Source organism: Ictidomys tridecemlineatus, chromosome 7 (genome assembly GCF_052094955.1).
Source record: "Ictidomys tridecemlineatus isolate mIctTri1 chromosome 7, mIctTri1.hap1, whole genome shotgun sequence".
Taxonomy (NCBI): Eukaryota; Metazoa; Chordata; class Mammalia; order Rodentia; family Sciuridae; genus Ictidomys; species Ictidomys tridecemlineatus.
The window spans coordinates 164,653,209-164,678,736 of NC_135483.1; the positions used below are offsets into that span (position 1 = coordinate 164,653,209).

The 25,528-nt window shown below is 39.7% G+C and overlaps 1 protein-coding gene across 3 annotated transcripts in view; it reads left to right on the forward strand.

The window, feature by feature from the left end:
• Spats2l (spermatogenesis associated serine rich 2 like) overlaps positions 1 to 20,663 on the forward strand; it is a 162,624-nt gene extending 141,961 nt beyond the window's left edge. For all 3 annotated transcript variants that reach the window (XM_021720587.3, XM_078017813.1, XM_078017814.1), the window contains 5 exons: positions 5,128 to 5,186; positions 11,111 to 11,220; positions 13,708 to 13,810; positions 16,657 to 16,874; positions 19,771 to 20,663. In XM_021720587.3, the coding sequence (XP_021576262.1) occupies positions 5,128 to 5,186; positions 11,111 to 11,220; positions 13,708 to 13,810; positions 16,657 to 16,874; positions 19,771 to 20,166 (886 nt within the window). In that variant the 3' untranslated portion in view covers positions 20,167 to 20,663. The remainder of the gene's footprint in view (positions 1 to 5,127; positions 5,187 to 11,110; positions 11,221 to 13,707; positions 13,811 to 16,656; positions 16,875 to 19,770) is intronic.
• The last annotated feature ends 4,865 nt before the right edge of the window (positions 20,664 to 25,528 follow it).

Consider the following 25,528-nt stretch of genomic DNA (forward strand, 5'->3'; position numbering starts at 1 on the left):
CAAGGGAAGGGCATGTGCCAGGGCCTTGTAAAGGAGACAGCAGGGCTCCTACCTCCTGGGGCGCCACGATGCTTCAAAGAGACCATTCCAGTGAGGCGCTTGCACTCTGCTGATGTGCCTGGCCTGCAGTCAGCATTCAGAAACTGCTAGTTCTGATCAGCTCCCATCTGGACAACTGAAGGCTGATGTCTGTCTGACAGGAGTACCTCGAAAGCAAATGTGTGACCTTTTTGCTTCCCCAGTAGGAACATGGCCATGACACTGTGAGTCTTCTGTGACTCATCGACCCTGAATGTCATTCCTCTCGGGTGGCCTCCCTCCACATTTGATATCTGTACACCAGGGTTCTGCCAAACATGCTCAGCCTTCCCCAGCCTGCAGAGTTGTTTTCATCAAGCATCACTTCAGTGGGTGTCTCTGTCCTGGTTCCTCTAAGGAGATTCAGCAGCACTGAGGAATCACTCATGAAGCTGGATGTCACACCCAGTATTTGTGGGACTATGGAAGGCTTTAGACAGGGGCTTTCTTTTAGTCTGGAGCCAGCTCCTCACTGTCTGACAGGCAAAAGAAAGACTGGCGTATACTACTAAGTCTGCCACACCCATTTGCCAACGTATTCTTCCCTCCCCGTGCCTTCTGCCTTGGAAAAGCAAACCCAAGGAACCCTGAGGTCCTAAGGGACGAGAATCTCAGCAAAGAGTCAGGTCTTTCTGCCTCAGGCTGGCTCCTGATCTTGGTTTGCTGTAGTCCATAAGTTGAGAGCAGGGTCCTGATTCTGCAGAGAACCTTGGTTGACTTTTAAGTGCATGAGTTTTGAAAGCAGTCATACATAGATAACAGTGCTAGAGTTACTATGATGCCTAAGGACTATCTTCCTTTGTTGAAATACCCAGAGGAATGGAAGCATGGTTTGATGCCAGCTTCACAGGCTTTTCCATATCCCCAGGTGTGTGCATTAAACAGATTAACAATTTATTGTGTAAACCTTCATCCCTCCTGCTGCTAGCACAGAAGGTCTGAAGTAACCATTGTGTGAATATCTGGCTCTGTTTAATACGTGTTAGACGTGGGGATGAGTACTATCCCTCAAATGTCCATCTTGTAAACTCTCTGGGCACAAAATTATGTTAACAAATTTAATCAACAAAAACTTTCCCATGACCTTGTAGCTGGTAAAGAAATTATCAAAGGTCCTTTCCCACACCATTCTCCCCACCCAACACACAGCCGGTAGAATTCCCAGCCTCCAAGGTCTCTGCTTGGTTTGGGGCAGGGTTAGTGAGGGCCGATGACTGTGTTGGGACATCTAGGCACTCCCACTGCAGTCTGCTCCTCTCCCAGCTACTGGACATATGAGGACAGGCCAATCTTATGTCACATGCTTGTATTTCCCCTGGTTGTGTGCATGCCTCTCTCCAAACCTGAGGCTTCTATTTAGAAGCCTTCTAGTTCTAAATAATTTTTCCTGCCAGCATCATTTTCTTCCCTTTCTGTTTTTCACTATTTCACCTGAGTCCTGCAGGTCCTCTCACATTCTTCTCAGCTGTTACAAAAATAATGGAGGCTCCACAAGAGTAAAAGGAATCTTCTTCCCCTTCCTTCCTTCCTTCCTTCCTTCCTTCCTTCCTTCCTCCCTCCCTCCCTCCCTCCCTCCCTCCCTTCCTTCCTGTACTTCCAGCCCCCACACCCTTGGCTGGCATGGACAGTCACTCAGCACATATCGTTCAAATGACTGAATGTTTTATTGCTTTTTCCACTTCTGGGAAGCTGATGCTGTCTACAGTTGAGGCTCTGAGCCCAGGCCTGGAGGAGTTGCCATTCACTGCACACATCAGTTCTTTTTATTTGGATTTCCTCTCTCTGTCATATTCCTGTATAGCCATCTGAAACCTTGTGAAACTCTGCCTCACTCCACTGGTGAAGAGAATTGAGCCCAAGTTACCTGCAAGTCTCGAGTGACTCTTAGTGCCATCATTTTGTAACCCATAAGTCAGCTCAGGTTGCCCAGCCTTTAAATCCACTGGGTTTTCCTGGCCTCCTGTTCCATGTCCTGAGGAAGTACAAAGCCAGCTCTAAGGGCTGGGGGTGGGTTTCACATTATCACACTCACTAGGTCTTTAGGCTGTGCCTCTTCCTTTCTGTTCCATGTATTGATCCAGATGTGAAACCCAGCCACTTCCTCATGTGTGTACCCCTTCACACATCCAAGCTATCCACAGAATGCATAGTGAGGATATGGGCATCCCGAGCAAGGTCCACAGCAGTCTCCCTCATGATGGCATAGGAAACATTCGGGCTCCTGGAGAGGTTCTTTTGCTCTGCCCAGCCTTCTCACTGAATCAATATCTCTCTCTCTCTCTCTCTCTCTCTCTCTCTCTCTCTCTCTCTCTCTCTCTCTCTCTCTCTCTCTCTCTCTCTCTCTCTCTCATGTTCTCAGGCAGAGTACCTTAACCATATATTTGTAGTAAGGGCCCTGAGTCCAAAATATCTATGCTTGCTTCTTATTTCCTGAACAGCTTCTCCATTAGCCTCTGTTTTCCTAAACTAAAATGGAAGTGCCCTAAGAAGGTTATAAAAAAAAGCAAAATAACAACAAAAACACACTTGCCTCCATTATGGCTGCATTGGTGAACTTGACAGAGAAGCTCAGTATACCTTACAATCACAGAAACACAAGGCCCATTGACTCAGCCCTCCATTTTATACAGCTACCAAATATATGCTGGTTTGTGCACAGTTGGATTTTGGAAAGAAATACAAGAAACTTATAACATTGAAGACTTCCAGGGAGGGGAACCAAGTAAACTGGAACAGGAGTGGAATAAATACTTCCTTCTCAGCGTATGCCATTCAGTATCATGCATTTCCTATATTTAAAACACATTGACGTCATACCTACGTAATGTCAATAAAGAAGGTGCAGGTTTCCTGATATACTGGTTACACAACAGTGGTCATATCCAGTGACCTTAAGTCATATGCATCATGGGGATGTTGATGCTGTCAATGGATGAGGCTCTGGGCCCAGCACTGGAGGATTTGCCACTCACTTCACACTTCAGTTCTTTCCATTAGGATTCCCTGCTTGGAAAGAGCTGCTTCTCAGTCAGTTTTCAGTCATTCTCCAGGTGTTTAGGTAACATGCAGTAGTTGAGGAGCCCCAAACTGCTACAGATACAGCCCAGAGACCACTTATTCCTCCGAAAATATTGAAAAATTCTTAAGAAGAAATACATTTTCAACACTAAATTTGAAAGCACATCTGATGGAGGGAAACAAAATACACCTGGAAAAACAATCTAAATAGTAACAAGGATGATAACTGCAATGTATTGAAGCATGTTGGACATGAGCTTATAATTAAACTATACCCCCCCCCAAAAAAAAACTCATTGGTAATCTTTGGATGATGTTAAGAAATTAATTATAATTTTTAAAAAATATTTTTTAGTTGTCAATGGACCTTTATTTTCATTATTTGTATGCAGTGCTGAGAATTTAACCCAGTGCCTTGCACATGCTAGGCAATTGCTCTACCACTGAGCTACAACCCCAGCACCAATTATTATTTTGAAAACTGGTAAATAAAAGGGAGAGTCAAATGTTTATCCTGCTTTTCCTATACAAACTATGCTTCATCATAATCAAATAGCTGCAAGGAAACTTTCTTTTTATAGAAGGATATCAGTAAATATGTAAAGGAGTGATAGAACTTGAATGTGGCCATTATGCAAATCCTGTTGATCTAGGCAATGACTATCAATGGATTCCAATAACTGAAAATAAGATGTCCTTTTTATTTATGATAAATTCATTGTTAGATGCAGAACCTTGATGAGACTTAGTACTTGATTTTTTTTTCCAGGAAGAAAAGTTTATAATTCTATCAGCACACACATAAAGACCAAACACGCATAGAAACTATTTTATCTGGAAAAAATATCAAAACTGAATCTCATCAAACTTCTATATCTAATAACAAATTTGTAGAAAACACAAAAAGAATGGGTTAAATGGTATCATGGATATATAATTAGTATAATTCAGACCTTGGTCAACTTTAGAACAAACAGCCTGGTTTCTTCAAATAAATTGCAAAGGGAATGAGAAATCAGATAAGAGGTTTTAACCTATGGATTAAAACACAAGAGACAACCAAGTATAACAATCAGGCTTTGTTTATTTGGTTTAAACAACCTATTAAAAAGATTTATAGAACAACTGGGGAAATTTGAATTCTGAGTATATATTTACCAATATTAAATTATTGTTAGTGTTTTTAGATTCAATAGTAATACATCAAAATGGTCCCCCCCAAAATCCCTATGACATACATATTTATGATATGTATATTGTGTGTGTGTACATATATATTTTGGTCAATGAAAATAAAAGAGTATGTGACTTCTGTACTTGTATAGACATAAAAAAATCTATGAAGAAATCATAATGAGTTGTCACTTTGGGAAGAAGAAATAAGGAGTTAGTGGTTGGGATGAGAAGAGACATACTTGGAAAAATAATCACTTATGCAGGTAATATCTTCTCAAAGGACTAACCAAGAAATAAAAGAAATATCACCTGGAAATGCTTATTTGGGAGAATGAGAAAGGCAAAAATCATAATGCAGAGCATGCAGAAGGATTATCCTGAGTCATATTTGTCAAAGTACAATCCCAGGACTTTCTGATTCAGAATTGGGCCCACCTCACTCTCTTCTGGCCAGAATCTCAGAGAGTAGAGCACATTTGGCAGCTACAGTCCTTGGTGACCAAGTGCCAGCTTTTCAAATACTGGTATTTTGGAACTTTGGAATGTATAGGGCAAAAATACACCCAAATTTGAATTCAAAGCAGCACAATTCTGAAAGTCTGAAAGCCTTTTTTTTAGATGTGTTGACAATGATTTAATCAGCAGATGTCACTATGTAATCCTTGGGAACATCCCTTCCATGTTGCCTCAGTTTTGGAGAGACAGAGAGTGCTGTTGGCATTGTAGCATAGAAATATTTATGGTAATTTGGCATTTTGTTTAATGAAAATCATTTTTCTCTTACTTCCAGTGTCTATTAAAAGTTTATTTTTGATTAAGCATTCTTTCCTTTTGTTTTTGTTTTGTTTTCCCCAGCATCATTGACAAAGAAGTTTCATTAATGGCAGAAATGGATAAAGTTAAAGAAGAAGCCAGTAAGTAGACATATGGTTATTTGATTAGGTTCCTCCTAACCAGAAGCAATCCATAGGTCAGATTGACAATGATACTGGATTCTGAGCAGGTTCTAAAATTCACGTTGAAATCCTGGCTCATGTAACCTTAGTCAAGTCACTGATCCCCTGGAAATCACAGTTACGTCATTTGGCAGAAGGACAGAGCTGTGGCACCCCCTCAGTGTAAGTGTATGGCAGAATACTCACTCAGTAATTAATGAGTGTCAGTTGGAATTTGAAAGTTCGAGGGGACTTTCTTTCACAGGAAGAACTTATACTTAATCAGATTTAAGGTAACAATGAATTCAGTATTAAATTTTAAGATATTCATTGTTAAACCTTTATAACTTATTGATCTTGCTATATTATTTATACAGTCATTTTCTTTTTTAGATTCAATTAACTCAAGTATATCAAATTAAATTCCCCTAAAACATTCATCTCATTTGAAACTTAATTCCCTCAACATTTGAAATTTATATGTATAAATATATCTGACTTTTTTAAGCACTTCAAGTGCCTGACAAGACATTCACAAGCCTAACAAGCAGAATAGTCCCAAGCTTTTAAGCAACTTGTATACGATTAATAATTTAAATTTAAAGATATGCTAAATGAAATTTTCTTAAAACACTCCAATTCTGTTTGCAAACTTCATCAAATATGCTGACACCTGCCAACTTAAAACCACAAAAGAAAAACAATTCCATGTTCTAAATTGGAATCACAAGTTAGATTGCTTAATGTACCAAATTCTCTATTTAAATGATGAACACATTCAAAATTATCTTGATCATTGCAAAACTTTTCCTAAATTTAACACAAAATAACAACATTCTTAGTTTGATTTATTTTATTTTATTCATGTTTATGTCTGAACCTTTCAGTGTGGTAAAGTTACTCAATGAGTAGCAGAGCTGATTTGCCTTCCTACACAAGCCCAGGCTCATGGTTAGAAGTTTCATCGAAGACAAGATTACAGGTGGACATGCTGAGACTCTCTTATTATTGAATACAGTCTTCTATAACAGGACCCCCTAAGATAATATATTTTTCAGGTGCAGTTTAGCTTTACACTCCTGTTTCCTAGACATTTTAAATTCTTCATCCTCACCCACATTTTTTCTTACAAGTTGAATAAATGGCAGTCTGCACCCCCAGCCAGGTTTCAGCTAAATCCCTTTTCCTTTGCCCGCAATGTCAAAAAATGTTGAAATAATTTTAAACAATATTTTAGATCTAAAATTCAGCAAGTTTTATTAAAAGAAACTAATATGATCCAGGGTGAAGCTGTGGAATATTTAGGTAGTTATACAATCCTTATAACTGTGAAATTATTTTGTCTTATGAAACTTGTTTATTTCTTCAATAATAGTGGATTATACATATGACATGGGACTTTGTTTCTTAGATATGCTTTATTCCAGGTTCATGTCCTAATGATAAAAATGCAACAAGACAGACTCAAATGATTCTCTAGAAAGTCACTAGCATAACACTTTCTCAGCGCTTCACAAAAGACCTCAGGTTTTACATACTCATTTTTCCTTCTTGGAAAATTAATGTTAGATGCCAAGGCCTGTGGTATTTGGAGCATCTCTGGAAAGCACCACTGTTTTCAAAATTCCTTCAACCAATAAACATTCACTAGTGTGCTTCCTTACATGCTAAGCTCTGTTCCAGAGTAGGGTAAACAGCAAACAGATAAATGTACAGCCTACACTCACTGAGCTTTCAGGCTAACTGGTTCACTTAAAACTTCAGTAATTGGTGCTGCAGATTCTGGTTTTAGAAATGCCCATAGCCCTGGGAAAACCAGTTTGCTTGTTCTGGAGACAGACAGAACTGAGTCGAAATCCAGCCTCCATACCCAATGGCTGTGTGACCTTGAGCCATTTTGTTAACTTCTCAAAGCCTGAGGTCCCTTATCAGAACAGAAGAAGTAAGAATAGAATCTATCTCAAATAATTATTGCAAAGATAAAATGAGAAGATGCGTGCTAGACACTTAGCATAGTGTGTGACACAATAGGTATGTAAAAAGGGAAAAGCTCTTATAGTTTGCCAAGTGCCCCTTAGAGGTCCAAGAAGTTATGCTGCATCTTTCTGGAGACTTGCCTATGTCAATCAGATATCTTCTCCACAATTGAAGGAATGATTGAATTAAGTACCCCACTGAATCAGGGACAAACTGTCTTTGCAATCACCATCTTGAACTTGCTTATCTATGACCTCAACATTATTTTTCCATTTTCTGTACGTAGTATAAACCATTTTCCTCAATTATAACATAAGTTCATATATTCCTCATGGCACCTAGCACAACACTGAGAAGATTGTTGGTACTTCACAAATATTTGTTAAATTAAGTATTATAATCAGTTTAGTGTATATAGACTGTGGGATGCAATATTAGTGAACATTAATGTGATTGCAAAAAAAAGAATGAATAAATCTCACTTTGTTGCTAATATTTATAATTACCATTTTGATTATATTAACCATATCAAACACTTCACAAATGTTATTTCATTTGGTCACACAGTAACTCCACAGGGTGTATACAAAAACCTTCTTAGGATGTATACACATTTTACAGATAGAGAAACTTAACATTGTAGTACTAGAATCTCAAACTTGATCTGTCTACCTAGGGAACTGGGAGGCCTGCCTGCACAGGCATGTTCTTAGGGTGTGAAGTCTACTAGAGATATGGGGAAGAAAAGATCACTTTGTATTAACAGGAAATTTCACTTTGTAAAATGCCAAATTCACAAGAATTTGTCAGGAATAAAAAGAATTTAAAAGAACCTTTGTGCTTAAAGATTCCTTTCTGCTCTGACATTCTCCCCACACCCCCAGAATTCTGAGCACACCTGCTGATGAGTATTATTGAAGAAGCCTTAAGATTTTCCCTGGTTCAAGTAATATGAGCCAATCTTACAATGTGTTCCAAAAACTTGAAGGAATTTATAAATCCTATTGAGAAAATGGATTTCAGCATACCAGATACTGTTTATAAAAGTGCATAAATAATATTAAGTTCTGCACACAGTAAAAACCTAAGCTGTATGGAACTGTCTCCCTCTACAGATTTCTGAAAGGATGGTGCTTTCAAAACATACTTATTATTCTATTTTAAATTACAGGATCAATGCATCTTAAGATCTGATCTGTTTTTGTTTTTGCTTTTTGTTTCTGTGATTGATGTGTTTGAGGTGAAAATGTTTGCCCCTAAAGAATATTGGCTTTAGATCTTAACTTTTAAGGCTTTTTTTCATAATGAAAGTCTTTGAAATGTTAATGAGACTATATGTAAAACGCATCCCAACACTTGCTGATGCAAAGTATTCATTTTCGTGCACATTTGCATGAATTTCAACTCAGAATTTATTGGTGATCTTGCACCTGCATTCCCATTTTAGAGCCCATTTATATCTATTTCTAAAAATCTTATGTTTGGTGTGAATGCCCAAGTTCTATATAATCAAAAAGAACAATGACCCATAATTGTCACCAGTCCCACAAATGATCCATTAAGAAAAGTCAGATGTGCTTTTCGGAACAGTCACTCAGGATCTACTGACTGACCCCTTTACTAACTGTACTAACTGCTTGTCAAGTCTGGGTCTTCAGAATTTATTTTATTGTACTTTGCAAGATGAAAGTATCTCATTTCGTCTTTTTACTCAAGAAGTTAATTTTAATGTTGAATTGTAATGGCAAGGAAATTAATAAATAACCATTCAAAGGTATGGGTCCTCAATGTTCTAAGTGGTCCCTGGACCCTAGGAACTTCAATCCTTCATTAGATATTTCTTTCAAATAAAGGACTTGTTAATTCAGTGAATCCTTCATTCAGCAAGCATGGTGGGCACTCTCTGTGTACCAGGTACCGGGCACCAAACACAAAGAACTGCATGGATCATCAGTCTGCATTATAGTTCCATGAATGACTAAAGACATTGACAAGCAGGTAACATTAATCTGCTGAGAGGGACAGGTGAGAAGGTACCATGTTACATCTAAATAGGGCTTTGGCTCTTCTGCTTTAGCCAGTTGCTGACTAACTGTAGCCAGAAATTCCAGTATCTTAAGAGACACCAGAAATCTAGCTTTCAAGTGGAATTTCTTAATATTTAAATGTGAGCACTTAATTTGTAGAAGTAATGTGTGGGCCAAACAAAACAAGTCCTCTAGACAAAAATGACAATGGATCACCTTTTTGTGACCTCTGATCTAATTGGATAACCTGAGACATCATTCAATAATACATTATCTACATTGAGATGAAAATTCCTTTACACTCCTGGACAATTTTTTTACAAGCTCTTCTATATCCCGAAAGACCATCAGGCATGTTTTTTCTTTTCTTAATTTGTATTTTTAGTTATACATGACAGGAGAATATATTTGACATATCATACATACATGGAGTATAACTTCCCATTCTTGTGGTTGTACGTGATGTGGAGTTACACGGGTCATTTATTCATACAGGAACAGAGGAAAGTTATATCTGATTCATTCTACTGTTTTTTCTATGTGGTACTGTAAGGGAGCTCAGGTAAATAACCAAAGCATAATTGGTATATCTTGGCAGATGATTAGGCTTTATGACTTTTAGATTAATTATTTTATTGACTTCTCAACATTGATTAAACATTGACATTAGTTTAAAAAGTTAATGTCCCTCTGAAGAATGATTTGTGGTTTGCAAGGAATCTTAACTCTCCATGGATTCTGTACTTTTCAGATTTTTGAGGAGACTGCTATTTGACATTTTATATATTAAGAACTCTTAAAATCAGAAATCATATTGTTTGGCTCCACATGAACACCCTGAATCTGGTCTTACAAAGCAATTGGTCCTTGTTCAAAAAGAATATGAGTTCAACATACATGACATCTTACAGGGTTCCTATTTTCTTAGAACTCAAAATACTGTCCAAAAGGAATAAAAGCAATTCACATGTAATGAATTGGAGATCTCAGGTCTCTTTATTGAAACATGAAACTTCATATGTAAATCCCACCTAACGCGTTTGTATTTGTTGCTTCGGTTCCATAACCTTTTGGGAAATGCGTATACACAGTTTAACCTAGGGGTGACTACATCTCTCTGAATCTTTAGTTCATCTGACAGAGATGGGGAAGTATAGCACCAGAGAAGTGCCCAGTGTCTTCTTTACGCGTTCAGATGTTAAAGAGTTCACACAAATCCGGTTCAAGCTGGATTGTCTCACCCTTGAAATTTTTCCACTGGGGACTCTTATAACAAAGACATAAGATCCTCTGTCTGGAACTTCCCTCTATTTGCAAAATGGAAATATATCTGCAGAGCATCAAAAGCAGAGGCATTTTTCAGCCCACAAAAAGCTAATAAAGTAAAACTTTTATATCTGTGTGCCAGTAACACAGCTAGTTACCCTAAGTGAGTATATGTTAAAATTTAGAAGGTCTGGTGCTGCTGGAATTTAAGGTACAGCACATACAGAAGAATGGATTTTGCTCAGTGGACTCCCTAGCTTTGCAATATGGTTCTGATGGGATTTTAATGTGTCTTTTTTCAGAGATAATTGTTCTGGGTAACTCACACATTGAAAGTTCCAAATTAAGCAAGTGACATCAGATGGTAATGGAGAAAATGAAGAAGAGGAATGTGGGTAGATGGTGAATCAGAAAGGACCAGGTTTAGTTTGGGGATTAGTGCATAAGGATGCAAGGAAATGGGTTGTTGGTGAAGGGTATCAAAGATGAACCCTCTGTAGTGACCAGCTCAGAAAAGATAGTTGTTGGTCCAACTAAGTCATCTGTCTGTAGAGGGAGAACTAATTCCAAGAAATTCTGTCACTTAATGTTTAAATCTCTGGCCCTAACGCATTATTCCATCTTACTTGGCAGTGGAAATCCTGACTGCACGTCAGAAGAAAGCAGAAGAACTAAAGAGACTTACTGATCTAGCCAGTCAGATGGCAGAGATGCAGCTGGCTGAACTCAGGGCAGAAATCAAGGTCAGTTCTGAAATGTCCCAGCCTGAGCCTGAGATCTGATCACCATTATGTTTGTTTTGCATGCACAGGGTGCTGCTCTCCTTAGGCCTATCACCATACACCCAGCTCTCTTTCATAGGGTTGAAATGCAAAATACAGAAGAACAAAGAACCACCTAATCACTATATTTAAGTATAATATGACCTGAAGGGATATTACTACAAAGGAGAGATACAAGCTATTTTCTTAGTCCGTAGGAACTGACCCAAGTAAAGTGTACTCAACCATGAATTATAGCCAGAATGGGGAACATTATTTTCACACTATGTAATTTGTGTGTATGTTTATAAACACACACTCATCTAAGCACACCCTAAGTATGAACTCAGTGTAACAGTAGGGATTATAAAGCAATCTGTGTAGACTCCTTTCTCCTTTTCAAGCTTAATTGCCTTTTTATGAATCTGATTACCCACAAATGTGTATTTATTAGATTTCTTTTTCCATTGCCGGCAACAGAAATGACCCTGGCTAACCTCAGGAACAAGTAGAATTTGACAAAATGTCAAGGATAGGTCACCAAATCAGAGTGTGGTCTGAAGAACTTGGATCTAAAACTAAGAAAAAAAAAAAAAAAACTAGAGTGGCTGGAGTCATGTGGGAAACAAGCACTCCCAGATTCTGTCTTCTGGACACCGTGGGAGTGAGTGACTTTCAAACATCATTAGCCCTGGAGCCACCTTCCTTGTTTAAATATCTCAGAGAAAGGCACTGATTATCCTCCATTTGGACCACATCTATAATTTGGCCAAGAGTGAATGTGACACCTTGATTTACAGACCCAATGAGACTGTGGGTCATTTAAACAGCATTGGAGTTGCCCAAAGGGGAAGTGGTTGCCAGAAAGGCAAGGACAAGTATTCACAACCAAGTGGGCAGTTTATAAATTCCTCTTTTTCACTCAATAAACTAAATAAACACACACATGCACTCCACCTTTTACCCACCTCTAGGAAACTAGAGTCATTTTGAGAGAATTGCTGCTACTTTGGAAGAGTATCTGCTCATCTAGGTGTAAAGTGGTGGAGTGTGGCCGAAAGCGGCAAGTGACATTTTGGTCCCCTCCATCCTGGTTAGACATGAAAGGGAGATCATAGGGAAGAAGATGAGAACGAAAGCCTTGGGGTGTTTCCCTGTCTTCTCTATTCTGGTCTTTGCTGCCTCCCACCCAGCCTGTTGCTATGGCCACCAGACTTTCTGCCCCCACTGTCTCCCTCTAGCCAATCCTCCATCCTAAATTCAGAGTTATCCCTCAAAGCATATCTGGGCTTTCGTGGTATGATCCTTCCCTCTGTCTCAGAATAAAATTCACAAGTGGACTGCAATATATATTTCAATTCCCCCTAAGAAAATCCCAAGTTGTTAGAACATCAGGTGAGTAGTATGAAATTGCAGCTTCCTGGTCTATTGAAATCATGACTTCTTCCAAGTTTCATTTCTACTTTTCAAAATTCCACTCATATAATGGGTAGTAACACAGGCTTTGGAGTGAAACAGTACAGCTCCAAAATTTCTACATCTTTGAGGAGAAGGTATGTATAGCCTTAGATTCTTAGAATTCCATTTCCTCCATCTGTAAAATAAAGATAATAATAATCCTGATTTCATAATAAGGTGACCAGATGAAAGTGCGATTATCTGTTAAGAATCTGGTCAGTGTCTGGTAAATGTTCAATATTTTTTATAATGTTCCAGCTCAAATGCTCCCTCTTGCATAACTATTTCCCTATTCCCTCAGTAGGAGATCATTTCTTCCTCTTTTATATTGCTAAAGCACCAACTTTATTCTACCTTGTATTTAATGATATCTCTTCACCTGCCATTAGGTAAACTCCCTGGTAAACTCAAGGAGGGACTGAGTCATAGTTATTGCTGCATAGTTATTTCTCACTCTGTCATCTACACATAGATCTTTAAATTTTAAATTGAATTTTAAATGAATTGGAAAATAATCTCTTTTCCACCTCCTAAATAACAGCATTTGAAATTCCACCATTGAAGATGTTTTCTAGATACTGAAGGGTTTTTGGACTTCCTGGTTCCCTCTTAAAATAGGAATGGGTGTCTAGGAAAGATGATGTGTTTTCTCTTGATGGTTAATACCTTTGTAGGCCCTTGGCCAAACTAGGAAGCCTCTGCCAGAATATAAGTCAGAAAATTGCTCTAGCAAGGAGCACTAAAAGGTTAAATAGATGACTCCAGATGGACATTTTCCTGCATCACAGTTTTGTCTAAGCCTAGACCGGGGAAAGACAAAACCCATATGTATTCCCAGAACAAGGTGATCATGGTCAGGTAGAGCAGACCAAGACTGACTCCATGGAGCCTCATTGATGCCGCTCACCCAGCACCATCAGCAGGCACTGGAAGAGCAGAGGGAATAAATGTGCAGGTGTCTCAGTCATTTCTGTGATCGTGAAGCTCCTGCTTTACTTTTCTTTCCTCCAGCACTTTGTCAGTGAGCGAAAATATGATGAAGAGCTGGGGAAGGCTGCCCGATTCTCCTGTGACATCGAACAGCTGAAGGCCCAAATCATGCTCTGTGGAGAAAGTGAGTTTTGCATACTTGCTAAATAATTCTGTGTGAGTAAGCTTGGTGCTATTTGGAATTGATATTGGAAATGTCAGGTGTACAATCCCCCAGCGGGGCTAAAGTGAGGTCTAAAGAGATTTAATGATCTAAGGTCATGACACAAGTCACTAGAAATGTCAAGATTTGAACTTAGACTCTTCAAATGCCACTGCCCATCAGTAAATCCCTAGGATTTATTATGAGGAACAGAACAGGTCAACTGGTTTATACCTTTTGCAAACTTTTCCTGAGCACCGCCAGATAAACTGCTCCTCTGATTTCAGAAGGCCCTGGTCTACAGAGACTGTTCTGCAGAGAGTGTGAGGTCCTCATCAGTCTGGAAACAATCAGCTATTGTTGTGCAGGGTCCAGCTGTCCTGTGCACTGCTCTGCAGTTCCCAGAGCTCCCCGCCCTCTCCCCTGGTTTCCTCTGCTGAGTGAAACCTGCAGATAATGAAAGACCTCACTTCAGTCATTAGCTTTAGTCTTGTTTCCTATTAAGCTTTAATTAGAGCAGCTAATGTGCAACAAAATTGGCCGCTACTTTCCCCCCTACTCCAGCCCACCCACAAGGGGAGATGGAAATGAGCTCTAATGTGATTTTGAGGAGAGCCACAAGGAGGAAAGAAGGACAAGTGAGGGACAAGAACAATCCACAGTTTCACAGTCAACTGAAAAATTGAGATTGAGCTGCACTTTTCTTTTAAGTGGAAACTGCTCAGCCCCACCAAATGTAACAATATTTAACCTGATCTAAAAATTATTGAACTAATATTAAATAGAACATGACATCATTTGGGGGTATTCTTTATATTTTATTCACATATGCATGTTGTAATATCATTAACTGTTTTATATGCTCCATTCATGTATAATAATACAATTCATTTTTGCCTCTTCAAAATAGATAGTAGTCATTTTCCATATCAATGTATTCAACTGATCACTTATTTAAATATAGTTGATGTAACCAGTCCTCTGATGTAGCATCCAAGTTGCTTCCAGTTTTTACCATTAAAACAGAAATATTGCAGAGCATCCTTGTTCACACATCTTTCTCAATTACCTGACTTTCTGATTGCACTGCTTTAAAATTATTTTTTCCTTATATGCTCTCTCCCTTACAAAAAATCAACCTATTTGCCACTCTCCATCCCTAGCTTTTACAAACAACCCAGTTCACAGTTGGAATTTTTTGTTGTTGTTTTTGTACCAGGGATTGAATACAGGGCTGCCTAACCACCAAGCCACAGCCTCAGCCCTTTTTTATTTGAGACAGGATCCCATTAAGTTGCTGAGGGCCCCTCTCTAAGTTGCTGATTGGCCTCAAACTTGGAATCCTCCTGCCTCGGCCTCCCTAGTCCCTGAGATCACAAATGTATGCCACCACGCTGGACTCACGTTTGGAAATTTAACTACCCATCCCAGTTTCCACTTCAGCAGGATGATGAGCAAGATCCTAATGCTGAGTGACTCTCACCCATCTCAGGTGGGGTGGTAAAGTTTTACCCATTCTCCTTCCAGTGCCATCTAATGGGAGAAACCTTCCCTTACCAGATTACAAAGTCCCAATGAAAGAGCCTCACCTGTTTGTGTCCCTCACAAGGTCCTTTCCATCTTGGCTTTGTTGAGAGCACATTGAGAGCCCACAGCTAATGAACTGGAAGTAGCAGTCTCCAAGCTATAGGAAATAATGACCCCACACCACTGAATCTCATGAGTCATGCCAACAGCCCCAAAGAGCTGCCTCACCTTAACTATAAGATGAAGGGACTGGCCCCTCTCCTTTCCATTTCTACTGTTCTGTGATCCCTACTAGTCACTCCTAATCCCCTTGCAGAATGCTAGGATTAAGTCTGATCCAACAAAGGTAGCAGAGAAAATTGCTTTTAAAAATTGGTGACAATTTTAAGATTCAGAGAAAGGTCTTGCTGTCCGGCCTGGTAGTCAAATCCTGGTGAGCTGTGAGAGAGAAGTCACAGCTTTATCCTTGAATTGATTCCCTCTGGCCCAATTCAGCATAATCACATAGAAATCATCCTGTCAGAAACCACCACTTTCAAAACCAGTGGGAATGGCAATAATAAACGTTGAACAGAACTGCCTGCACCCTGAGCCTGAGCTCTGAGGGGGGTCTACCTGATCAGCCTACCTTGCCTGCAGCATTGGAAATGGTGCAGATCCACAGTGGAGCTAAGAAAGGATTGGATAATTTAGCTCTATTAGAATTTAAAGGATGCATCAGGGACTGGCAGGCCTGACCCAATGGCAAGGGGATATGCAAGAGCCAGAATGACAAGATTCCTAACACCTGACATGTTCCTGTTCCCATGCTCTCAAGACATCACAGCTCTGACAGCCGAGTGTCTGCATGCATACCTTTTCATCTGTGTGTCTTCCAGACTCACTAGTCCAGGGATCTGACAAGGGTGGCAAGAATGGGTTTGATAATGGGAATCTACAAGGAAGAAGGCATTTGCAGACAGGGCCAGAGAGGGAACCTCAAGGTTTCATTATCTCTCTTCCTTTGGTAATTCTTGACCTAAAGAATAATATTTAAGCTGCTCAGATAAGTTTTATTTCCTACAAATGTCTCCCAACTTGGATGATTATGCTGTAATCAATTTAGTGATTCTCACAGGAGAAACTGAGTGGTCTCTCAGCACTGAGGTACCCTTTCAAATGACATCTTCGAAAAACAAAACCTTGCCTTAATGTTTGTACAGAGCTACTGCCAGTTCCTTCATCCTCTAGTGCTTCCTAATGGTGTCTCCAGCAGCAGTGTCCCCACTCTGTGCCTAACACCAAGCTCTTTCTTGTTGCAGTCACACATCCAAAGAACAACTATTCCTCAAGAACTCCCTGCAGCAACCTGCTGCCTCTGCTGAATGCTCATGCAGCAACCTCTGGGAAACAGAGTAACTTTACCCGGAAATCCAATCATAACAAGCTCTCTGAGGGTAAAGCAGCAAACCCAAAAGTGGTGAGCAGTCTTCCCAGCACCACCGACCCTTCTCACCAGGCCATGCCAACCAACAAGCAGGTAAACTACCAGTAGGGGCCTTTTGACTGCCTGCAGGATCCCTGCAGACACTGTCACAGGGAAAGAAACCATCCATTTCCAGAGGAAGAAAACAGCAACTGCTAGATGCTGAGTTCCCAGGGGTTCCTCCCAAACTCCTTTACCCCCAGCAGCACTACCTGGTTCCACAGGACTCCCCTAGTCCATCCGGTCTACCCTTCCTGGGCTTTTCCCATGGGCAAGAATCTCATGCAGATGAACATTAGCAGATCCAGAGCAGGTCCACCTACATGATGAGATGGCTCTTCTCACTCCCTTGAGTGCCACCATACTGAGGTCCCCATTACTGGCCTACATGTGGAAGGGACCCACACAGCCACAGGAACAAGATTCAGAACCAGGCCATTGAAACCATTGGTGCCATGAAAACTGGTGTGTGGTTTTTCTTAAAAGATAATTTGATTCCCACTTATGTTTAGTTTATCAGTAAAAGGCCAAAGTTAGTATAAACTTCTCTTCCTCTCTTGGGATTTTAGTAGAGGAAAACACATTTCAAAATGCCATTATTCACTACTATCCACCATGGCCTCTAAAAATACTAGTTTCCAAAGGATAATATTATTTCTCTCCTGCTTTTCCACTCTACCTTTGAAAGGTGGTTTCTACCTTATGGTTAGAGAATGAACAAGGAATAAGATTTAGTGATACAGAGGTTGGGCATGCTGTAAAGACACCTTTTGTGATCTGTAAAAAAAAAAAAAAAAAAAAAAAAAAAAATCCCCCAAAAATGCTGGTTTTCTAATCCATGGCCTGTTGAGTCTTGTTTCGGTCTTTTAGAGTTCCCACTAATAGCACTGATTGGAATTTCTCAGATCCTGAATATCTTCATAAACTTAAAAGTAGCGCTTCAATGAGGAGCATTCTGTTTCTTCATAGGTTAAAGATCATAAGCAAGTCTGTTTTACTTGTAGTCTAAATGCATCTTCATCTCTCCTACTCCTTGCTCATTATTGAACACCATGTTAAATTTATATCTAACATTTAGAACAAGAGTTTCTCTTTTATAATTTCTTAAAAACAAAGGAAGCCATATGAGATGCTATGATGTAGATAATCCTCCTGCTTACTGTTTCAGCATTTTAGATAATGGCTCCTATAAGTTGAAATATTCTTATTAGTCTAAGCCAGAACACTGTAGACTGGGCAAGAAGAGACCTTGTACTTGAAAATAACTCTTTCCAGCCCTCCCCAGCCTTACCCTCCCTATAGAGTGGAGGGGTCATTGAACAAAGGAGACATAGCCACCCAGAACATGCTCCCAGGATTTGAACTCTGGGAATTCTTTTCTCACATGGGCTCAAGCCTGTTCTCAGGGTCTGTTTGGACTACTTCCCTGGATATACAGCCTTGAGGGCAGACCACACTACCAGTTTATATACCTATAAGTCCAAAGGGTATGGTTGTGGGACTGGGGTGAGCTTAGGTATGGTGCTAGCATGTCCACATTCATATGTGCAAGACACCCTCACAGCATGAGACACAGCAAGAGGTAGGAGGACAACACTCAGATAGATGCTGTGTGGCCCCTGATTAGGGGTTAGTGTGCCCTAAATCTGTATCAAGTAGTCACTGTGCACAAATCAAGAACTTTATATTCTTGTAACTCATAGAATCACGTTTTAATATAGAGGTTTGATTTTTAAAACGGGTCCACGTTCATGTAATAACCAACTTATTAATTTTGTCAGGAAATAGTACATCAAGGGGGAATGCCTCCACCATTTTCTCACTGTAGACTTTTAGCAACATTCTTTTGTTTTTCCTTTTTTTTTCCATTCTTTTTTTTATTGGATGTTCAAATCATTACAAAGCTCTTGACATATCATATTTCATACATTAGATTCAAGTGGGTTATAAACTCCCATTTTAACCCCAAATACTGATTGCAGAATCACATCTGTTACACATCCACATTTTTACATAATGCCATATTAGTAACTGTTGTATTCTAGCAACTTTCTTAAACCCATGATCCTCATCTGTACAATGAAGCAAATAACAGCAACTATCTTCAAGGGGGATATGATGATAAACAAGACAACACATGGTGAAGCACCTTCCCAGTGCCTGGCACTCTGTAATCATTCCATAAATGTTGGCTTTTATTCACCTCAAGAAGTCCAGAAATCTTTCACCTCTATAGGGACAGACAGGCTTAATCCATTGCTTCCTAATTACTCATCTGTTTATGTTCCTGGATGTTGATCAAAAGGCATGATTTTTTTCAGTATAAGGCTTCAAAATTGGTTAGCTTACAGCTACAAAAAGTTTAGAAAAAGAACTAATTGCCTCTGTGAAAATACATGTTACCTCCTCATTCTACCACAATGTACCAAATATACCTCATCTCTATATTTGCCCAAAGTAATAGTTCAGAGCTATGGTAATGCTTTTTGAAATAAAATAGAAAACTGCTTTAGAGAAGAAAAATTATGGAGAATTTTACTTTTTTCTTCCTACATGTGATTAGAATCCATATACATGGGCTATATAGAACATCTCAGAAACTATCATGGCAGAGAATCACCATTGCCCTGCCCTGTGTACATTTCATTTTGTTGTGTTTTAAGCACACTTTGTTGGTTTTATTTGGTCTGGTTTTTTATGTTGTGCTTCTTAGGCTCTCTTTCAACATCAGTAATTTTCTTGCAGTTCCATTTACAAGATGGGCCACATTGTGCTAAGGATTTTATTAGCTTGATGTCATTTGCATGTTGCCGTATTCTTCTGAGGCATTCTTTGGGGATGTGAAAAGCTTACCTGTGGCTTAGAGATTTGGTTTCCCTGTTGTCTAGTGGTGTCATCTGTGGTTTGCTAGCAGCTGACGCTGACACTAATCTCTTTTCTTTTTTGGCAGAATGGACCTTCTAGCCAAAGACGAAGATTTAATCCACAGTATCATAACAACAGGCTAAATGGGCCAGCCAAGTCACAGGGCATTGGAAATGAAGCTGACCCAATGATGAAGGGCAACAACCGGCATGATCACAGAAGACAGCCGCACAATGGTTTCCGTCCCAAAAACAAAGGTGGCACCAAAAATCAAGAGGTCCCTTTGGGGACAAAGACCCCAGAGGCCACAGCCCATTCTGAAAAGCCCCGGCGAAGGCAGCATGCTTCAGACAACTCAGAGGCCAGGCCTTTCCGGGGCAACGTCGGTAGGGTTTCACAGTGCAATCTCTGTCCCACGAGAATAGAAGTTTCCACAGATGCCACGGTTCTCTCAGTCCCGGCTGTGACGTTGGTGGCCTGAGCTAGGAGAGAAAAGAGCAGTTTTCACTCAGTTTTGGTTCCCTGCCCGAGGTGCTGACCCAATTCGCTGCCAAAAGAGAGTCAATCAGAATATACAAACCCTGTATGGTTGTGTTATCCTCTCTTAATCATTTTTACTAATTCTAATACTCGGCTCTAGCTTGCTTCATAACTTTCATGGCTTTGCTTGATCTGTTGACGCTTTTTCTCATCAAGATTTTGCAGCATTTAGCCAGGCAGTATTTACTCATTTGTTAGGAAAATCAAGATGTGGCTGAAGATCTGAGGCTCAGTTAGCAACCTATGTTGTAGCGGTGATGTCAATCCATTGATTGTCTTTAGAGAGTTAATGTTGAAAAAAATTCTTAATGAACAGACAAACATGATCTGCTGAAGACACATGCGCCTTTGTAGAATTTAACATCTGGTGTTTTTCTGAAAAATATATATATACATATATTGCTTTATTTGAAACAAATTAAAATATGCTGCATTTGACACCTGGCTCATTCTTTTATTGATACCTTATTTTTGAACGTTCTCGGTAGTATTTTCAAGAAAACTTGAGGGACTAGAGTCTTCAGTGCAAAGCTCTGTACAATGTTGTTTCTTGAACAAGCACCCTTTCAGAAAAAAATAATACTTCTTTCATTTACATTATAAATAGATGAATACATACCACAATCTTCTTTTAGACACCATGTGGTAGTTGGAGACCTGGGGTTCAAGTAAAGTAACCCTCGGCTCTGGCTACTTAAACTGATAAAGAGAATGTATTGGTTGAGTCACAAAAAGTCTAGTTTATCAGGACACCAGGTCCTTTCTCTTGATTATCTCGGCTCCCTCTTCCTCCTTAGCCCACATTGTATTGAAAATGGTGGCAAATGATCACCTTCATATGACTCAGTTCTGTCCCCGACACTATCCAGAAAAGAAAACCTTTCCAGGAAGCTTCTACATGGAGCAAGTAATCTTCTCAGAACTCTCAACAAAGGTCTTGCACACTGTTGTTCATAAGTCCATCCAGGGCATATACTAATTAGCACAGACTAATCAGAGCCCACCCCTGGTGCCAAGATGGGACCAGCTCTCAAAAAGCACTTTGGGCCATATAGAGAAGGGCTACCATTTCCTTAGGGAGAGAATGGCACTGGGTGGCCAAAACTCCAAAGAGCCTGATTCCCCTATATTTGCAGGATTTCCATTGCAGTTACATGTGTCCTACAGATTTGTTGGCTACTTTCAAGTGCAAATACTGCTTTTTAGCTCCATGGTAACATTTTTTTTCTGGCAACCCAGGTTCACCAGTTCTCTTCCACAGAGCAGCCTGAGCAGCTGAGCCTGCAAGCCACGCAAGCATCCGTTTCTTCTTTTGCCAAGTACAGGAGGATGTTTGCTCTTTCTCTAGCACTTTCTGAGGTCTCTGGGTGTAGCCAGAATTTAATAGGAATTCAAAATGTTAAGTCACATTCCAGGAAGGAAGGAAGAGTTGTTCGTTCAAATAAGAAAGATGAATGTTCAGGACTGCAGCTCTGTTTACCCCATCTGAAGCCCTGAATTTATGTCAGAAGGATTTTGTACAATTTTTGTGTAGCAAGACTTTGCTCACCACTGAAAAATGTCAGTTTAAATGTGACAGCTTTAAAGATGGGTGAGATAATTCTTGTAAGGAGAAGAAATATGGGCATGACAGGTCATGAATATACCTGCCTTTGTCAGGGTTGGAACCAACCACTCTTAACCTTGCCTCACTCCCTTGAGTTACTCTGGAGTTAAGAAAGCTCAAACACATTCAGAGAGTATGGCAAATGTTCCCTGGTCACTGAAAAGAAACAAAGGATGCTAAAAATTGTTCAGAATTGATTACATTTTTTTCCTAGATTTTTGCCTTAGACTCTGGGCATATAATTCCCTAATTCGCATTTTTCAAATGGTAATTTCAATATTTTTAGTGCCAATATTGGTCCATTTAAATATTTTCACCAATGGTAGAACCAGTTTTTGATCCTAGAGATCTTGGTCATATTCTGACATTCTTTTATAATGTTTTAAGCTCCTTTTTTAAAAAATCTAAGAGCCATATGTGTTTTAAACTCCCTTCTTAATGGACAAAAGTCAAAAGAATGGATACTTCTCTTTTAAATCTTTCTCTAGTGGAGATTAGAACAGTTAAATACCCATGAACATTGGATAACTTCAAAACTCACCCACAGTGTACCACATAGATTTTCCTTCAAGACTCCATCTGTGAAATCCGAACTTCCCTGTTGGGTCCCCAATTACATTTCCAAATTTACATCTCATTTGAGAATCTACATACTCCAGCTCTGTGGTGTTGAGCCTATCCTCTATCAGGGCATGTAAAGCAACCAAGCACAGAAAGTCAAACACAAGTCACTCCCTCAGTGGAGCCTCTATCACAATTTGGGGGAAGAAACTAGCAACCCAACAAATTCATTTTAAAGTTCAGTTCAAGAGCAGTGCAATTCTGCTGGTTTCAGAAAAAAAGAGATTCTAATTAAACTTTCTTAGAGAAGTGACATCAAACGAGGTTTATGGGGAAAGTTACCACACTAAAAGCAATTTCGGCCAAAGTGACAGATGGGAATTCTGACTCTGAAAGCCTAGATGTGAGCCTCAACCTTGATTTAGTAGAGAAGTAGAGATCAAGGGTCTGTATAGTTCTTTTCCTAGGACAATTTGGTGGTATAGGATTGGGGTGTGGGGGACTGGTTTGCAACTAGATAGGGAGATGCCTGAATTCCACACTACCTGTGACAAAGAGCTTCCTGCCTCCAAGTCTTCTCTCTCTCCCTTTGTGCACTGCTGCCTGTGAGGAGTGCCCTCATGTGTCTAGTCATGGTAAAATTTTTGGTTTTCAACAAGCATTCCAGTGACAGCATACATGAAATATGTGATGGCACTTTTTAAATTTTTTTTTAAACCAAACTTGCTTCAGAGGCCATGCCTAAAATTCAGGCATAGGAGGGCTAGGGACTGCAAGTTGTTCCAGGTAGCACAAAATGAAGCAAAAGAAAAAAAAAAAGCCAGTTACTTGCTCTCAAATTTCTTTAGCAAGCTATAAAATAGCAGAGGACAAAAAATAATAAGAATTCAACTAACTGGCTAATACATTTATCCAGCCTTCTTCAGCATTTTTCTGAAAGTACTGAACCATCTTAATTGGCCTAATTTTGTGAGAAAAAAATTATGAAGAGTTGCTAAGTCCCAGTAATACTCTCGTTACTTAGCTTTCGCTTTATCTGACATGCCTTTATAGATCCTAAGAAAGTTCTCTGTCTATTCAGTTTCAAAGAACCAGTTCCCTATCCTTGGAGGCAGATCAGCGAAAACCAGCTTTTAATCTCATTGTAGCAACCCGCAGGCAAAGGTTCACTGGCCTGGATCAGGTCATTCCATCTGACAAATGCACAATGTTGCGTTCATCACACAAGGTTCTTACAAATTTTTAGGATTAATTTTCAGAAGCCCCTTTGTCTGAACTCTGCTTTGTCCTATAGCTCAGAAGAACTCCTGGTGCTACTGCTAAGTTCAAGTTTCACAGGAGAAATTACCACACACAATTTCAATAGAAAAATAAATAAATCCTAAAGAAAATTTTATTTGTCTGAGAAAGCATGTAGAATTCTGGCAAAAAAAAAAAAAAATCAGAGTCATGAATGTGACAATGACCAAAGAACTTCTATAGAAAATGAATGTCAAAAGCATTTTAGCTTCAGATACGTAGATTTCAATTAGATTTAACTATTCCTAGTATTTTGAGAGAACACACTTTCTGTAAATTCCAGAAACAAGCCAACAAATAGCTCAGGATATAGCTCAGGCAGGGTCAGGATAATAACTTACCCCTCTGTCATTACCCTCTGCCTGAATACCTATCACATAATTAGCATTCAATATATTTTGATTGGAAGGAAGAAAGAGAAGATATGAATGAGTGATCAATTTCATTCAGAAAATTCTGCATGTGCAAAATAATTCTGTAAAACAATTCAAGACAAGATGGGAAGAGATCAGAGTAGCTAAAGTCCTGACCCTGGGTGTATCCTGACCCTGCCTGGGTTCAAGTCCAGGCTTCATCACCACTAACTGTGTAAACTAGGGCAAATTTGTAAGCATTTCACTACCTTGGTTTCTCCATAGGTAAATGGGGCTAGTGACCATATCTGCCTCAGAGTTTTTATGAGGATTGAATGAGTTAATATTTGCAAAGCACTTAGAAAAATATCTGGCACTAGGCTGGGGATATAGCTCACTTGGTAGAGTGCTTGCCTTGCATGCACAGGCCCTGAGTTCAATCCCCAGCACCACAAAAAAAAAAAAAAAAAAAAAAAAAAAAAAAAAAAAGAAAGAAAGAAAAATATCTGGCACTTTATATGGGTTTCAGGCAGGAGACAGTAACCACAGAGTAATCCGATGGGGACACTTTATAAATTTATATGAAGAAGATAGAACTATAAATGACTAGTAACAGGATTAGCTATTAAGGGAAAAGAACACAGGAATCACAGATAGGGGAATAATCATAAATAAAGCTGCCAAGGAAGGAATAGCTTTGGAAGAGCCTTTTCTTCCCAGCTCCCACCTTCCAAAGCTGAGATTTGGAACTTGGGAGAGTGTGACTGTGGCCTCTCAGCTCACAGAGGTGCTGCCTACTCACTGGGAATCCACCAGTTGGAGTGCCATGAACACACAGGAAATCCAGCTGGGATACCATTAAAATCTCTAGGAAGCCACCAGCAGGAGTACTATGGAATTATCGGGGAAGCTAGCGGGGAAATTCCCTAAATTGGAAACCATGTTTGGCAGTGCTTGCTGGAAGTAAAGGCCATTGGGACCTCACAGGCCAAGCACTGCAGGAGCAAGATAACAGGGTTGCATACTGAACTAGGAAGAAAAGCCCTTTCTTCCTGCAGCATCCTTCAATGATATACTTCAAACATCAGCCTGATAATAATACAGAAGTGTCCACAGGGTTCTGCTCCAGTATCATAAGCAGGGCAATGAAGACTGGATTCAGGAGTGAAAAGGAAAGAGGAAAAAACTAGCATACTCTTAGAAAGCACTATAAGAGCTTTTGGTAAATATAAGTAGCTACGCAGTATACAGAAGACTTTTAAGTCCCACTGTGTTCATCCCCAGGTTTGGGTGGAGTATAGCAAGTTCCTACAAGGGCAGGCCTAGCATGGTGCTTAGGGGCCTGAAAACTCCTAGCTTTGCCTTGTGCTAGTAGCTAGGCACCTTACCTACCACCTCTGAGCTTCAGTTTCCCCTTCTGCAAAGTGGAATCTTAATGATACACCTACATTATAGGGTTAGTGTATTAAATGTTAACATAAAAA